Raw genomic sequence first — 16,129 nt, 5'->3', positions numbered from 1 at the left:
ACATGGCAATGAAAAACAGGGTCAGTAGATAAATGTACACTTCTAATGAGTGAATACTCTTTATATGAGGAGGCAGAGGGTTCACCGTTGTTTGAGCTTGGATGGCTTCTCCTGGTTATAATCTTTGTGGTTGTTGAATTCATCTCTCTCGGGTCCATTGGGACCATTGTGACCATGAGATGACTTCATCAAGACCTCAAAGTCTGATACCGTTTCAAAGTCCTCCAGCTCCTGTAGAACAGAAACACCAAACACAAACACACCACACCACCCATATTCTCAGAAATATACCCGACATTGCTGTTACAGTATGTTTTAAAGGTGAATATGAGAAGTTAGTGAACTTTCCAGTAACAGGCAGTAGCCTGTTCACACAGCTCAGGGGAAACAAACTCCACTGATTTCACAGCACATTCTTTTGGTTAATTGCAGATACACTGTATATTTAGAAACAGTCTGATGAGATTTGAATAAATATTACATGTTGCCTGACAGGGAAGTTTTTCATAAAAAAATATTTGTAATTAAACTGGTGTTACTGGGCCAGAGCTTCATTTTACTGTATTTAACCTGAATTTCACACTGATTCCATTAACTAACTGTTATGGTTAAGTCCAAGATACTATGTTGTGCAACAACCTAGGTAATATCCTTGATAATAAATACCTTATTTACCTAAGCAGTGAGACATTGATAGAAATACCCAGAATGCAGCAGAACACAGAGATACTGTGCAACAGCAGAGTGTAAAGGAAATCATTTCATACATGTCAGTAACAGCACTTGGTCAGTTGGGGCTACACAACAGATGGACTGCATTTGAGTGTGTATTGTGTGTGTGTGTGTTACACACAGCATCTGTTACCCTCTTTGGCGAGAAGAGGCTGCCGTTAGACCGGGATCTGGAGAAGGATTCGGAACACTCTATGGGCATGCTCAGTCTGTAGAAGGTAATGTCAGTGTAACTGTTCTGAGAACCAAATGACCTCTGGGTGACCTTCAGACATGGACACGACTCCACTGTCCCATCTATTCTTGTCACCTGAAAAGAAAAAAAAATATTCATTTGTTGTTTCAATCAGTTCTTCCACCTGTTAGAGATATTTTAGCCAAGTTTTAAGTTAAGTCATTATTATATTATCTATCTATTAATATCTATTATTATAGATAAACTATTTTGGATAAAATGTATTTATTGTTATTTATTATTTATTATTTGTTATTATTACACATTGACACATACGTGGTCTTCAGTGAGTACAGAGGTGATGGTCCTCACCTCTATGTGCTGGTGGTTGTGGGGGACTGGTACAAACTGAGGTAGCCTCTTGCTGAGCCACATAGTTACATCTCGGTTCATGTTGACAGCAAATGGCTCGTAGCCTTCCTGAAGGCCGCAGATTGTGAAGTACTTCAGAGTGCTGACGTCTTTACCGAAGTTCATCCTCCCCACCTGACACACACCCAGACTGCACACAGGAATAAAACCTGGGACACAAGAAGAAATCAAACACTAAGACTTTTGTGTATTACTTCTGTACCTGGCTGGTCAGTTAAAAAAAAGACTTCACATTCCGTTTCTGCATCAATGAAAAACTGTGTGAATCAGTGGATACAAAGTAAGAAGAGATAAATAGATTCATGCTTAAACTATCACAGCTGATTTTGAAAATCAAATGTTATAAAGCACCTGCTGATTGAAACTGCATGAATGTCTTCAAAAAGACTCAATGTGATCATGAGTGTTTCATCTCTAATCAGCAGGTTGTGACCTTCTTGTTCTGTAATGTACTTTGCTTGATTTACTCCAAGTGGTTTGGAGAATTTTCCGGACTCCAACTGTGATGTGATAAGTGTGATTTAATTTAGTGTGTGTGTGGAGCTGTTGGTGTCATCAGTGACGCAGCCCTGACCTTCACCAGTCTCAAAGTCCTTGAAGGCCAGTTCTGAGCCAGAATCATCCAGCAGCACTTCTCCATTGAGTGTGAACATCATGGTGTGCTCATTCAGATCCACCATGCATCCCACCACGTCACCCGTCTGCCAGGCACGCCCAAAATGCTCATTGCCCTGGTGCCAGCGCTGGACCTGTGTAAGAACAAATAAAAAACACAGCGAAAATCTCTGATGACTGATTTTGCCAACATTAAAACACAAGAACAGAAGAAGTTCTGACATTCATTAATTTGGATGTGTGGACTGCATTAGCAAAGAAAACTCCAGACACCTTGAATCCATCAAAGACAAAGGCCTGGTCATCAGATCCCAACTCCAGGTCTGGAAGGCATCCTGGCCTGGCCCAGCCCACCCTCATCTCTCCTGCTGTCAGCACCTGGAGGAGAGGAGGGAACAGGTTCATATCCAGCAGCCTGCCATTTGTGGCACTAAACAAGCTAATTCTACTTTGAGTCTATAGATCATTATGTGGAATTGTAACCACATTTATTTACATTGGTGTGCTATGCTGTCATACACAGAAGTGCTTCCAAAAACCGATTTCCGTCCATGGGAGTGTGCACAGCCTGTTAAAGGGCTATTGCCCTGTTAATATATTCATCTGGATTAAACAGTCCTAACATGACTGTATTGTATTGGCAATTTGAAGGTATTTGAACAGGTAAAAGGGACTGGGTGAGGTATAATCTGTCAAATATTGAATGAAACCCAGTCATTTTTTGAGGCAGAACACCCCTTAAACTTACAAGGAAGGGGCCACAATCACTTTTTGGCCAGTGGAAATATGCATTTTATGGGTTGTATTTACCATTTGAAGGTAAAAGGTACTGGATGAGGGATAATCTGTCAAATATAATCCTCCTGAATGAAACCCAGTCATTTTGAGGCAGAAAACCCCTTTATTGTACAGCTGAGAATAGGTAACTGTGAAAACTCTTTAAACTGACATGCTCAGATCAACAGGTACTGAACCAAAGGCACTAGAAGATAAATACATAGACAGCATTTGTTGGATACTAATTTACAACTAAGCTATTCCTTCTAACTTACCTCCAGCTCAAAGTACCACTTTCCAGCATTAACACAGTAGGTTTTCTCTGCTCTGAAAATGCGGAACCTCTCAGCAGACATGTTGTTGAGGTCAGATTGAGTTGCTGAATGAGACAGGCAGGGAGGGACAAGAGGACAGAAAGCCATCTAATGAACAATCTTATGGACAAAAAACATAAAATATGTTGTTCTGTGTTGTACATTAAGTGGACAGTCTTGTCCAAACATATGATATAAAACATTGAAAAATCCTAACAATAACAATTCATTAAATGAAAGGATGCAATGGATAAAGACAGTGGCACCATACCATGGTCCTGGTCAGGAGCTTCCAGGTTGTACCCATATCCCAGCAGAGTCCTTACGGCCTCTCTCAGACTGTCTTTGTTGGATTTTTTGGTTCTCTCATCCAGCAAAATGTAGGGGACCAGTCGAGGGTTTCTACGACTCTTCACATCCTAACAGAGAGGAAAAAAAGAATAACAATTATTCTGTAGACCTACAGTGGTGTGTCAAGAAAGTCAAACAGTGCTTGCCCCTCCCACTTTACCACCACTCGCTTTTTCAGGTACATTATAAATTAACAAATAATCATTATATATAGGGCAGCTAGAGACTGAAGGCAGAGGAGAAGCACCTGTGAAGCAGACCAGCCAATCCATTAAAATGTCCCCAACAGGTCCCCAACAAATAAATGACATTCAGAAATATAGAAAACACTAACCTAAACCATCTCCCGCTGTCAGGACATAAACAAACTCATGCACAGTGCTCAGTATTGACCAGTGTGTGTTGTAGTTTCCTACCTGTTGGATGCCATAGGTCCAGCCCTGGAGGATGCGATCTCTTGCCCAGACGTTATGAGCGTTCTCAGCCAGTTTGTCCACCATGGCTTCCTGGGTGGAGGTCAGTTTGATGTGATTCAGGTCCAGAGGAGCAGGTTTATAACCACCGGACAACTCATAGCTGCACAGATAGAGTTGAGGCACTGAATTGTTAGCTAGACTGCTGAATCATCTTATGAAATGTCCCTTTTCATCACTGTATCATAACATCACGAGTGTCCTCCTGCTCCCCACCCATGCCTTAGGGTGACTTACGTTGGTGACAGTTTCATGCTCTTGACTTTCTCCACAGCGTGTTCATCTGCGAGGCCAACATGGCAACCCAAGGCTAGGAGGGTTCTGTAACACACACAAACACACACATCACTGTGCCATCACAATCACAACTTGCAAAGTGAGTGAGTCTGAGAAAAGAAAGGTTGATAATTCACAGAATGAACACTCATTTGGGTCCGTGGTGGAACAAGGCAATATTGGATCTAAGTATCACAACTTATGTTGCTCACTACACTGATGCATTACTTAAGAGTCTCCAGAGACATCTGTAGGTTGTAGCTTCGCTCTTGTTCAGGAAGTTTGGAGAACTCCACCAGGCAGGGGTGCTGCCGCTTGTTATCGTCTCGCACCTGATACACACACACATAGAAACAAGGGGTTCAGGGCTATGACCTCAGGACAGGGAAAACAAGAGTAGGCGTTCTATCCAGGTTTAATGTTATGTACTTTCACTGGTTTCAGTATTGACTTTTTGGGATGTCATGTATCATGGCCAGGCCCAGCTCCAGACTGGACCTTTTACCTGGACCCTCCTGTGCAACACAAATCAGTTGAAGTCAGACTGTGCTTTAAACTGAATCTAAAGAAAGAAATAATGACCTTGAGTTGAGATACTGAGTTCAGTTAAAGCTCTGCTGACAGAGCATTCAGAAACAACTTTTTAAAAAGGTCTCCTTGACCTTGTGGAAGTGTTGTTGCTCCATGTGTGTGTGGAGATAAAGCTTTTGTTGTCACAGGCTGCTGTAATCTCACGTGTTGTGGATCCTTTATGATGTGTAGCTGAGTAGCTGCTCAGTTCACAATGATCAGTGCGCGAGAAAAAGCATCAAGATGTTGGCCTGATACTCACAGCACCAAAGGTCCAGCCCAGTTCTATCTTGTTCATCACCCACAGTTCATGGATGTTTTCTGCAAGCTTCTCCCTGATCCTTTCTAAGTGAGGAGGCAGCACAATCTGCGCTCACACACACACATACACAAACACAGAGATAGTTCACATACATCAAAAAAAAGAATATACAATAGAAGTAGCATCATCATAAAGAGCTCAGGACATTGTATATTGTATGTTTCTTAATTACTTATTTATTTAATAGTGAACATGTTGGGTTTTCATAAAAGATGTAAACCACAACTAACACGTGCTGGCAACAACTCTGACAGTGATTCTCTACCTGGCTGGTGTCCACAGGTGTGGGGGAAAATGCTGCTTGGCTCAATGTGACAGTGGGTCCCAGGAGCTCTGTGGCTGCTGTCTGGTCCTGACATGCCTCCAGCTTCAGTTTCTCCCTGGGCAACACTGCCTCGTAGCAAGGTGCATAACCTGGAGGGGGGAGGAACTTGAACTCCCCATGACGACCCCCGAGAAGGAAACGCACCCTGCAGTGGGACAAATGACAAAACATGGAATGTGAATAGAAAACAAGATGAGGGATTAATTAAGACTCTATGGCAGACAGTACAGTATATGATACTAGATGATATTTAAGTTATGCATTTTTACCACCACCAAACCCAAGTTACTACAATGGTAGAAAACTTCATCTTGGACCAGTTGGAAAAAAAAAATCCAAAATAAAGATACACTTCTTTAGATGCTTTCAATCATATCACACTAACTTCATCCGTGGATAGCTTGTGAAGATGGACCTCGAGGTGGGAATGATTTGTCAAATTTCAAACTAGTAAAGCTGCAGACTATGGTCACAGTGCTTTTGTATCACTGGACTGCAATTCTGAAAAGTGTTCTACAAATAAAGAACAGTGGTTTTCTACAATGAGCAGGAACTGTCAAGGCTGGACTATACTGTGGCAAATGCCAGTTGAAAAGATTGTGACTGAACATGACCATATCCTCAAGACAAAATGTTTCTTCTACTGTTCTAATAAATACATAACATACAATACACTTTTATCCGACGGTGAAATGTTCACACTGTGGGGCTGTTTTTTTTTTTTTATCTATACTTAAACTGTGTATGAAGAGAATCAACCTCATTTAGTCAATGCTGCTTCTGTGTAGAAGCCAAATTAGTAAAACATACTGAATTTATGCCAACATGTTGGCAACAGATAAATGAAATGAATGTTTATTTGTGCATGTTACTAATGAAGCACTGACTTGACCCCAGCAGAGAAGCTGGCCACAGGGAAGAAGAGGCCATCTGAGTTGAAGTTCTCAAACATGCCCTGAACTGGCTGGCCATTGATCCTGAAGGAGATACTGGGCACACTGAGGTCCAGGCAGCAGCTCACCACATCCTCTGACCTCAGCAGATGCTGATTGGGGGAGCTAACCGTCCGTGCTATACAGCCTGTGAAGGTGAGGTAGACAGACAGTAAAGAAAGTTAACACCTTAATTTTGACTAAGTAGTCAGAAACGATCTGTTTAAACATCCACTTTGTTTGTGTAATTTAATAACAAAAGTAGCAGATTCTTTTCTCTGTGTTGTCTGACGGTGTTGTCTCACAGAAGGAATCTGGTCATTACAGTTTCATCCACACCAACCATCTCTCTGTTAACACAACCACAGCTCACCTGACCAAAGATGGAGTCCATCAAAGCCATAGGAGTAGAGGTCATCACCCACCCCGTTGCCTCCCCAACCCTCTCCCCCACTGGGATAGGGTGCATAGCCACTGGTGCTGGCCCAGCCCACCCTTAGGTGAGTGGGCTCTGCTGTGACAAATGGCAACACTTGATCCACAATTAGCTCGTAGTACCACTTCCTGTACTGAGCAGATCCATCGCTGACACCCAGGAAGATGTTTGGACGCATGCTGTTGGGAGGAAGAAAAATATATGACAAATAAAACTGAGATGAATCACTATGTTAAAGAAGTGGTTTGAGACTTTTTTAACAAAACAGAGCACACACATTCTCACTGGTGGTTATATCACTGGTGCAGGCAGCGCAACATAACTGATGTAATGTAATGTAAACTGCAGGTCAGGACCCCGAGGTCGAGAACCACTGCTTTAAAGCATGTACATGTCCAAAGAAATCAGGGAAGACTATAGTAATCTTATGTGTGTGTGTGTGTGTGTGTGTATATGTGTATACCTGCTTACGTGGTTGATCAGGCGGGTCTGCAGTAGCAGATCTCTTCCCGGCAGTAGGTTGTCACAGATCAGGTGCTGGTTGGAGCGTACTGCCACACCGTGACACACACACAGCGAACACAACACATCTAGAACCTAAACAGCAGAGAACATATATGTCACTGCAAACAAACATGCACATACACATAGTGGCACTCTGAACTGCATACATTGATTTACAGGCTGCAGCTCTGTGCCTGTCTTTGCCTTGAGAAATTATTCCTGTTTGTCAAACCCAGCTCAGTGAGCACCCTCCAGGTATTTATGACAAGCTACTCTACTTGAGGGATTTAAAACAAAGTCAAGTTGAGAAAAGGGTCTAAATTCTTAAATCGTTGCCTCTGGTCTCGTTCATTCAGTGCCTTATCAGCCTCAGGTTCTGCCCACAGATTCTTACAAGCCTTTTCACACCACACACTTTGTCCACTCGATTTCAGGTGCACAGTGGAAGCCTGCACACTGCTTTAAAACTCAATTCAAACTTTTGGCATTTTTCCATCATTATGAAAATGTGGTGGGACAAATTATCAGACTGTGGCAGAAAACATCATTAGAGTAGATGGCCCACCAATTTGCATTCACACTGGTAAAAGAGGAGATAGTAACACATGACCTGGGCCACCTCTGAAGATGATCAGTTCTCAAATGTGTCCTCAATGTATATTGGGTTCTTTCACACTTGTAGCTGACCACTTTTTATTGGACCACTTGAGACACATTTTAATGGCAGATCTGAACAGGACCTACAAGAAAGAAGAAAATTAATGAACCTTGTGGTTGCGTCCATGCTTGTCCAGCAGAGATATGATTGATTTGATGTGTCCCTCTTTGATGATGTTCAGTGCCTCAGGACTCTCCACCAGCACACAGTGAAGCACCTCTAGGATACCTGGAAAACAAAACATATACAGCATAGTTAGAATGACTAACATAAAAATGCAGCTGGTGTTTGATGTCTGTAGCCTCTCTGCTAGTGACAAAGTAGTCTGTAGCTTTACTGGCATTGGTTTCAAAGTAGATTCCCTACTCTGGACAAAGTATGAAAAAAGTTTTACATCCAAGTATATTTAAGTCAACAAAGCCAGCGCTTCCCCCTCTGTGTCAAGTAAACAGTATGATACTGTAGAGGTGATGTATCATCAGTTGTATTAGTTTATCTAACAGAAAAGCTAACTCACCAGAAGAGGCCTCCAGTCGCTCTAGTCTGCTTATCAGCCAGTCCAGTGAACCAGAGAACTGGGCACAGTTCTTCCGGTTTCCCCTGATCAGTGCAGCTGGGAGGAGGCCAGAGGTCAGAGGAGAAGGGAGAATCACAGACCTTTGTACAGTTTATACATCTGCATTGATTTCTGTGCTCTATGTTTGTTTATTATATTTGCTCTTTATCCTCTATCTTTTCTGATATTTTAAACCATTACATGAACAAACTTTTCATCAATGGATTTTATGATCATCTTAAGAAATTCAGTCACTTTACAATACAAATTAGTCCTTTCTTTTCCATGTTTCATGTAGTCTTCACCAAACTTGGAAGCATCACATGAAAGTACAATTGTTTTGATATTTCATTTATCATCTGAATTACACTTTCACAGATGAGAGTGAATGAGAGAAAAGGCCATTATTATTCTCGCTTTTAATAAAATAAAACATAGTTCATCAGCTGCTAGAGCTGAGAGGTAACAGTGACAGTGGCTGCAGGAGCCATCAGCAGTTACACTGTATATGCTTCAGGAAATGCTAGCTTTCTTTCCTTTTCTCTTTCTTTCTTCTACTTTTTGAGCTATTATCTCTTTTTTCAGAATGTAGGACACAGAGGGGAAATAAAACGTGTGTATACCCAGGAGTTGGTAGAGGGAGTTGAGGATAGAGCTCCAGGCCTCTCCTGCTTCCCTTCCTACTGCCTCAGCAAAATGAGCTGCGCTGCTGTAGACGTGAAGCCGATCGATACACTCCAGGACCAGGCTGATCATCCCCTGCAGACACAGAGGTTGGTGATTCTAAAATGCTCTTGATTGAATGAAGTGCATCGGGGAGCAAGAGAGAGAATGTGAGTGTGGAGGCCCAAGTGCAGATAATAGAGGTTCAGTGTCAAGGCCGATGGGCTGTATTCCAGCTTCCTATCCTGAATTATTGCATAAACTGCAGTGTACTAGAGTGTAGTGTTAGGTGAGTGCAACTGAAGAGGTTCATGCTATATATTATCAACGAAACATCCAACCACAGACTAGCAAGGATTCAAAGCTTGGTTCCAGAAAACTGGAGTAAGCCACTTCTACTCATTTAGTCCACGGGTGAAAGACCTACTATATATACATGACCACACACACACCGACCCACCCACCTCCTCCTGAAAGAGGTTCTGCCGGTTCTTCAGAGCTCTCAGTCGGTTCTGCTTGTCTTCATGTTCCAGGTGATCCCCAGGTGGCTGGAAGTAGCCAATCAGATCCTGCAGACTCAGACTGACTGAATCTATTGGTAGATCTAACGTAGAGCTCTTCCCCTTTTTCCTTACTGTGTCCAGACCCCTAGAGCATATAGAGAACATTTTAATCACTTCCTTTATGATGATGTTCTCAATGTTATTTCTTACTCTCTGTTCCAGGATAATGTACTTATGTTATGTTGACAGATTCCAACATGTAGGATGTCCTGCTCTTGCAAGCTGATCTAAATTCAAAAGTTATGTAACTCAGTATAAAAGTATATGTACCAGAAATAGTTTTGTGGAAGTAACATGTTGTACTATTTTTGCTGTGAGATTTGTTCAGCCTCCTTTGATGATGCTGGCTGTCAATATATTTAGACTGAGAGTGTTAGTTGTGGTGACTGCTTATACACACCTCCCTGCTGTCTAACCTGCTGCTTAATTACACAGTCCAAACTAATGTGATGGGCTTCACATTAAACAATTCATAAGCCTTATACTGTACATGCAGGAAACGATGGATGTGACTTTTCTAACATGCAGGTTCAAATGATCTACAGTACATCTTATAGTATAGTTCTCAGCAAGTATAAATGCCACTGCATTTGTGTCTGTTGCTCTACTGATCCTCCTCAGAGGGCCTTGCCTCTCTGCCTCTCTCTCCAGTAAGTGTGGAGGAGTTTCCCTCCTCCTCCCTCACAGCAGAACACACATACATCCACCTCTGTGCTGGCAGCTAATGTGCAGAGAGAGTCTGAGACATCTTAATTCACACAAGTGTGCTCGTTAATTAACGGTTTAGAGCTTTCTTTTTTCTTTTTTTTTTTTTACACATATACACATGTACACATACAATGGCCACTGGCCAATGTACATAAAGAAGGATGAGGACATTTTCACTTTGTCATCGTGGATTATTAAAGGTAAATATATTTATTTTATCCATAAATGTATACTTAAGTTGGTAGCCCCTCCCTTTCTCTCAAACAGCTGCAGTTCTTCATGCCATGAATTCAACACTGTTGGAAACTTTTCCTTTGAGATTCTGCTCTATGTGCAAGATTGCATCATACTGTATCATTTCTACAGATTTCTCAGCTACAGACTCATACTGCCAAGCTCTTGTACTACCACATCCCAACATTTCCACTGGATTCAGTCCAGGTGGACCAGGTGCATGTACAGTATATGCAACAACAACAGTACTACAGGGCTGAGTTGACTTGTACTGATGTGTTGGCATCTTAACAAGATGCAGCATCTTGACAAACAGGGCTGCTGGTGGTGTGTATTGTGAAACAGATACTGCAGCTCAGTGCTGGAGAAATATCTATTTAGGCGTCTTACATGACTCTTTGCAGACATGCTTATTAATGATTCATTGTTATGATAAATTCTAAGAGCTCAGTATTTACATTTTATGTTTTTGTCGTTAGGTTGAAAGCTCTTTCATTTACAGCTGACTGCATCTGTATGGTTTGCCCACCACAGATGACATGCTGAGCAACATTCATCAGACCAGCCTTGCGGGCTTGCAGCTGCTACATGATTGTTGCAGTCATTCTGCTGCACACACATGTCTGAACAGAGACAGACCCCCTACACAAAGCTCCTCTGCAGTATTCTGCCACACACTCACTGAGGGAAGCAGGTCTCAGAATGCAGCGCACTCGCATGCTTCACATACACTAGTTACATTAGACGCAGGATATTTGCTTTCAATTAAATTACTACCAGTATCTTGCCTCATGCTCCCTCCAGAGCAGCCACCATTTCCCTTCAGCTTAATTTTTGCCACCATTAACAGGAAATTGCAAAAAGCTTGTTTCTTCACACTAGCAGGTACAGTCACATTGTGTTGCCACATGATCACAGGATGAAAAACACTGCCAGGGAGGTTGCAGCATACTTGTTCTATGGTACACACACACAAAGCTGTTTTTCCTCGTTTTGTTTTCATGACTTTCAGTAAATTTCCTTCTTATTGAAGAAAAACAAATCATCTTGGTTCATCAAAACATAGAGGCACATCATCACCATTTGCTGCAGGAAATCAAAGTGTTCTGATCATTATGCAAGTCAATGTACCATATTACATGTTTAATTGTGTGTGTGTCTGGTCTGTACATTTACCTAATGAAGAGGTTGAAAAGAAAGACAGTACTACGGATCACTCTGGCAGTGCGGCTCTCCTCATGTTGGGAGCGAGACAGTGTTAGCCCGTCGTCCATGTGACCCTCATGGTGCATGATGGCCTGAAAGACAAAATAAGGTTAGGCCATAACGATGACACCTAATCTTCACACAACACTGAATAAATATATCACAGAATCTTCAAGACTGTGGACAATCTTCCTGGCAAGATCATATACAGCAATTAATGACCCATGAATGACTGCAGTTACTGGAATGGAGTAACAGGTGATTAGGAAAAAAGAAAGCAAGGGGAAAAAAAGACTCAGTTGTTGTGTTGTATGGTTCAGTAGAGTAAATTACCCTTCTCTGAACACCACCCATGCGTGCACACTTGGCGTCGACAGTTTGGTATGTGAGCCATAGGCAGGTATCAACATGTTGGATGTAACACACCGAGTCGCCATATTTAATGTCCGGGACACCCATTCCATCCACCTCCTTCTTCACACCAGGATCCAGCTTTTCCTGAAGTAAAAACAGGAGGAAGTAATCAGTAATCAATAACATTCCAAATAACATGTTGTCATTCATTTACAACAGTGAATGATATGATTAAAACATAATAGAAAAACTGTGGTGAACAGTTAGTCATCATGTGTTACCATCAGACTGATAGCAACACAAATATAAACGGGATATTGATTCTTTTATACTTCTCTCCTATACACTTATCTGCTTAATGTAAAATCAATAGAATATTTTAGTTCTGATCAGAGACTCATAAAAAGGTCTAGATGGCAGTAATATAACAAGCAGTTTGTTGTTGTATAACAGTTATTAAGGTCACTCTTATTCTCACTGAAAGTGAGCCTTCACATGAGGTGTTGTGGATGTTGTACCTTAGATGACCTAAAGCAGAAGGCTGTAGACTTGACGTCAGCTTTCTCTTTGTCCATCAGCAGCAGAGATTTATCTTCTATCAGACTCAGATACTTCCCTGTGGTCACATGTCTCAGTCTGAAGGGCTGACCCCAGCGGATATGACTCCCACTCCACCTGGACAAAAACACAGCAAACAGCAGACAGACACAGCACAGAGAACAGCTGGTGAACAAGGTGCACAGAAATTTCCCTCAGGAATTGGAGGAGACCAAAAACAGAGTTAGGGGGACTATTGGTCTTAAATTTGGCACAGAAATTCCACATGAATGATAATTTTGTTCTGTGTCATTGTAACTGTTTACAAACATGTTAGTCAGACTGTAAACCATGTAGGCAGGTGTCTTGTGTTAGTAACTAATATTAATTATTGCAGTGTTCAATTATTTATTTCAGTTGGTTTGGTTTATAATCTAAACAGAATAAAAAATACATTGCACAAGTTTAATAAGAAGCTCCCTCCATCCTTCCTTCCTCATTTTTATTCTTGACTTCATTCACTGGATCTTATAGATGCACACAGGTGAAACATGTCACACTGATTACGCGGAGCCTGAACCTGACATTGCTGATGTCACAGCATTGAAATCTACAGTAGTTACATGCTATTCAGTATATTATCAATTACAAATATTTCAGCTGTTTCAAAATAGGATTAAACTTCATAATAATTAATTAATTTACATAAAATATAGGGATAACTGCCAATACAAATATTTCTTTATAGAATGGTTCCCAAAAAAGCTGATGAAGAGTGTGGTCATCACATTGAAAGTGATAGCAAACTAGAGCATGGAGTAGAAAGTACAATACTTCCCTTTGAAATGATAGTTAGCTCACAATTAGCTACAGTAATACTAAAAAGCTACAAGACTAAACCACCAGTAGCATGAGTCTATACTATAAGGGAATACCATTAACGTTAGCTAGCTAGCTAATACTTGGCTAAACTGTAAGCTCAGGCAAAAGAGACTGGCTTGGCTATCATTTGGAAATAAGAAAGTTGTAGCTATTAAATCAGCAAGAGAAAGAAGAAAAATGAGCTATACTGTAAAGCTAATTTTCTATACTGCTACTTTTACATTTACTTACTACATTACTTGCTCGATGCACCTGACCAGAGATGGAAAAGAGGCAAGCAGGCAAAAAAGCTCAACTAAAGCCAAATTTAAAGTAAATGGTATGGTCCACTGGAGGGGTGTGTCTGCAATTATTTTATTGGATTTTTCCAAACACACATGGGAAAAAATGTTGTAATATTTACAATTACAAGTAAGAAGGCTATATAACAGTTACAAGTTATAACACTCAAGACATGTTATCACAGTGGTGGGCTCTGTCTTTCCCCCCACTGAACCTGCCACCCCCCCTGCCATGTTTCCATTCCTTTCCCTCCCATCTGCACACCTGATCTCACTGCTTAATTACCAACTGCCACAGTAGGCTACCTTTACCTGTTCTCACTCTCGTGTATTGCCCATGTTAAGCAAAGCTAAACCATGGATGTATTATATCCATGAGCTAAACATATCTATATAGACACAATATTGAACATTGAACACACAAAACACAAACACTGAAGTTTCAGTCTGTTTTTTATGCTTATATTAGGCTACAACTCTGTAGGTTTGTGAAAGTAGATAATGTGCAAATACAATACCTATATATATATTTTTTTTTTTTTAAGATAAGGTGCATTTCTATTTTACCATTTTGAATGTCACACACTGTATGGAGAATAATTACAAAAGAGCCTTACCACTTCAAATTCACACTCATAGTTAAAATACAGCAACCATTCATTCAGCTTCAAGCAACCAAGAGGTGATGCCTGGTTATCAACCTGCAAACCATTTCAAAACTGCCATTTCCTGTTACTTAGCAACAACTGAAATCATTTAAAGGCTGTTGATTCACACCGTGGCGTGGGTAGAAGTTGCAATATTTTTAAGGTGTGCTCCACCACTCAGCTGCCCACAGTACAGTAATGCCATGCTAGACTCTTCACACTGTGAGGGATCCCCAGCAGTGGCTGGGGACAGCTTGTGATAATGATATTAATAACTTTATTTGTATAGCATTTCTTGATCAAGTAAAGTACTTTAACAAAAGATATGTAGGCCTAATAAGCTCATGCAAAAATACAACAACTATATTTAAAGAGTAGCCAGTTAAATAAAGTGTGTAGGCTATATCTGACTTTAAGAGGACACAGGAAAATAGCAGTAGCAGTAATACACTGAATGCACTGTATGCCACTTTGCATGAGTAAATTTAATATTTTGGGCTACAAGAATTTAAGTGCATGAACGTTAATGAATTGACTGTGTGCATGTGTGTGTGTGGTACTTACACAACTCGAAGTGTTTCCAGCCTCCACAGGGACCTCGCATGACTGGACACTGCTCCCCCCTCATAATGTACTGTCCTGGGAGTAAAAAGTATTTTCTTGTAAGGACAGTCACTGATGTTTGACTTAATGTTTTATTCAAGTGTCCTGCACCTAATGGCGTCCAGGCCATCTGGGCTTAAGGCACCATTCAGCAACAGTGATCTGGATGGCTACAGAGCAACTCACAATTTCAAAGTTTTGCAAAATTGTGCAGAAGTGTTCGATTTCCTTTGCAATTTGAATGCAATGATCTCCGATGTCTTACTTGCCATACTTCTTCTAGGAATCTTACTGATTTAACAAAAATCTCCTTCTAAAATAGACAACTCAACACATAATCATCAGATAACCACAATAAATCTGAGTTCTTACAATGAATGTTCTTAAACAGAGTGTTTTGAGCAGACAATGAAGCATAAAATGAAATCCTCAACAACATTAAGATCACATAAAAGACAAACACACTGCTCCTTAGGTTCAACTTCATATCTGCCTACTTGTGGTTGAGTACCAAGATTACAATGTTCCCTTTTTTAAAGTTTAGTCTCACACAAGGGTCTGTGTAATAATCGTCTTTGATTTGCACATAATTCCTATAGGTTTAGACTTATTCAAAACCTCCCCTTTCAATTTTATAACATTTTGTGTGATGATGTTTATCTTGCAAATTGTTAATGAAAATAAAATGTACATCATAAAGAGGGAATGTATTAGCAATATCTTTCTGCCAAGGATATGTGAGCCTCTCCTGGTCTCCTTGCAGATAACTTGAGTCTTTTTATTTTCTCTGCTTTATACTTCTGCTTCACTGCTCAAGGCGAATGCTCTGCATTGCTCTGCTGCAAAATTATTAAATAACATTAGTGACTTCTTTGCAGAATTACATTATCAATATACAGTTTAATCAACTAATTATTACTATGAACAGCTCAGAATAGTTTTGCAGCCAGTATAACAGGAGGAGATCAGAGTCCTCTATGGGATTCTTTAACAACAGCTGCCC

At 40.8% G+C, this 16,129-nt stretch overlaps 1 protein-coding gene across 11 annotated transcripts in view; it reads right to left on the bottom strand.

Annotated features, from left to right (window-relative positions):
- Window positions 1-16,129, bottom strand: part of ryr2a (ryanodine receptor 2a (cardiac)) — a 152,411-nt gene that overhangs the window by 54,203 nt on the left and 82,079 nt on the right. For 8 of the 11 annotated variants that reach the window (XM_085761346.1, XM_085761349.1, XM_085761350.1 and 5 more), the window contains 23 exons: window positions 15,088-15,162; window positions 12,695-12,851; window positions 12,156-12,320; window positions 11,793-11,914; window positions 9,576-9,759; window positions 9,072-9,207; window positions 8,410-8,505; window positions 8,002-8,120; window positions 7,194-7,327; window positions 6,668-6,909; window positions 6,250-6,442; window positions 5,303-5,507; window positions 4,978-5,082; window positions 4,374-4,477; window positions 4,107-4,190; window positions 3,813-3,972; window positions 3,317-3,464; window positions 3,007-3,110; window positions 2,228-2,332; window positions 1,914-2,088; window positions 1,280-1,488; window positions 854-1,042; window positions 86-231 (listed from right to left, as the gene is read on the bottom strand). In XM_085761346.1, the coding sequence (XP_085617472.1) occupies window positions 86-231; window positions 854-1,042; window positions 1,280-1,488; window positions 1,914-2,088; window positions 2,228-2,332; window positions 3,007-3,110; window positions 3,317-3,464; window positions 3,813-3,972; window positions 4,107-4,190; window positions 4,374-4,477; window positions 4,978-5,082; window positions 5,303-5,507; window positions 6,250-6,442; window positions 6,668-6,909; window positions 7,194-7,327; window positions 8,002-8,120; window positions 8,410-8,505; window positions 9,072-9,207; window positions 9,576-9,759; window positions 11,793-11,914; window positions 12,156-12,320; window positions 12,695-12,851; window positions 15,088-15,162 (3,357 nt within the window). The remainder of the gene's footprint in view (window positions 1-85; window positions 232-853; window positions 1,043-1,279; window positions 1,489-1,913; window positions 2,089-2,227; window positions 2,333-3,006; window positions 3,111-3,316; window positions 3,465-3,812; window positions 3,973-4,106; window positions 4,191-4,373; window positions 4,478-4,977; window positions 5,083-5,302; window positions 5,508-6,249; window positions 6,443-6,667; window positions 6,910-7,193; window positions 7,328-8,001; window positions 8,121-8,409; window positions 8,506-9,071; window positions 9,208-9,575; window positions 9,760-11,792; window positions 11,915-12,155; window positions 12,321-12,694; window positions 12,852-15,087; window positions 15,163-16,129) is intronic. The other 3 variants (XM_085761348.1, XM_085761352.1, XM_085761355.1) reach the window with 1 other exon arrangement.

This window comes from Trachurus japonicus, chromosome 19 (assembly GCF_045865225.1).
Source record: "Trachurus japonicus isolate A0001 chromosome 19, Traja_1.0".
Taxonomy (NCBI): Eukaryota; Metazoa; Chordata; class Actinopteri; order Carangiformes; family Carangidae; genus Trachurus; species Trachurus japonicus.
Note: the sequence above shows the minus strand (reverse complement) of the source record. Positions and strands in the feature narration are given on the sequence as shown.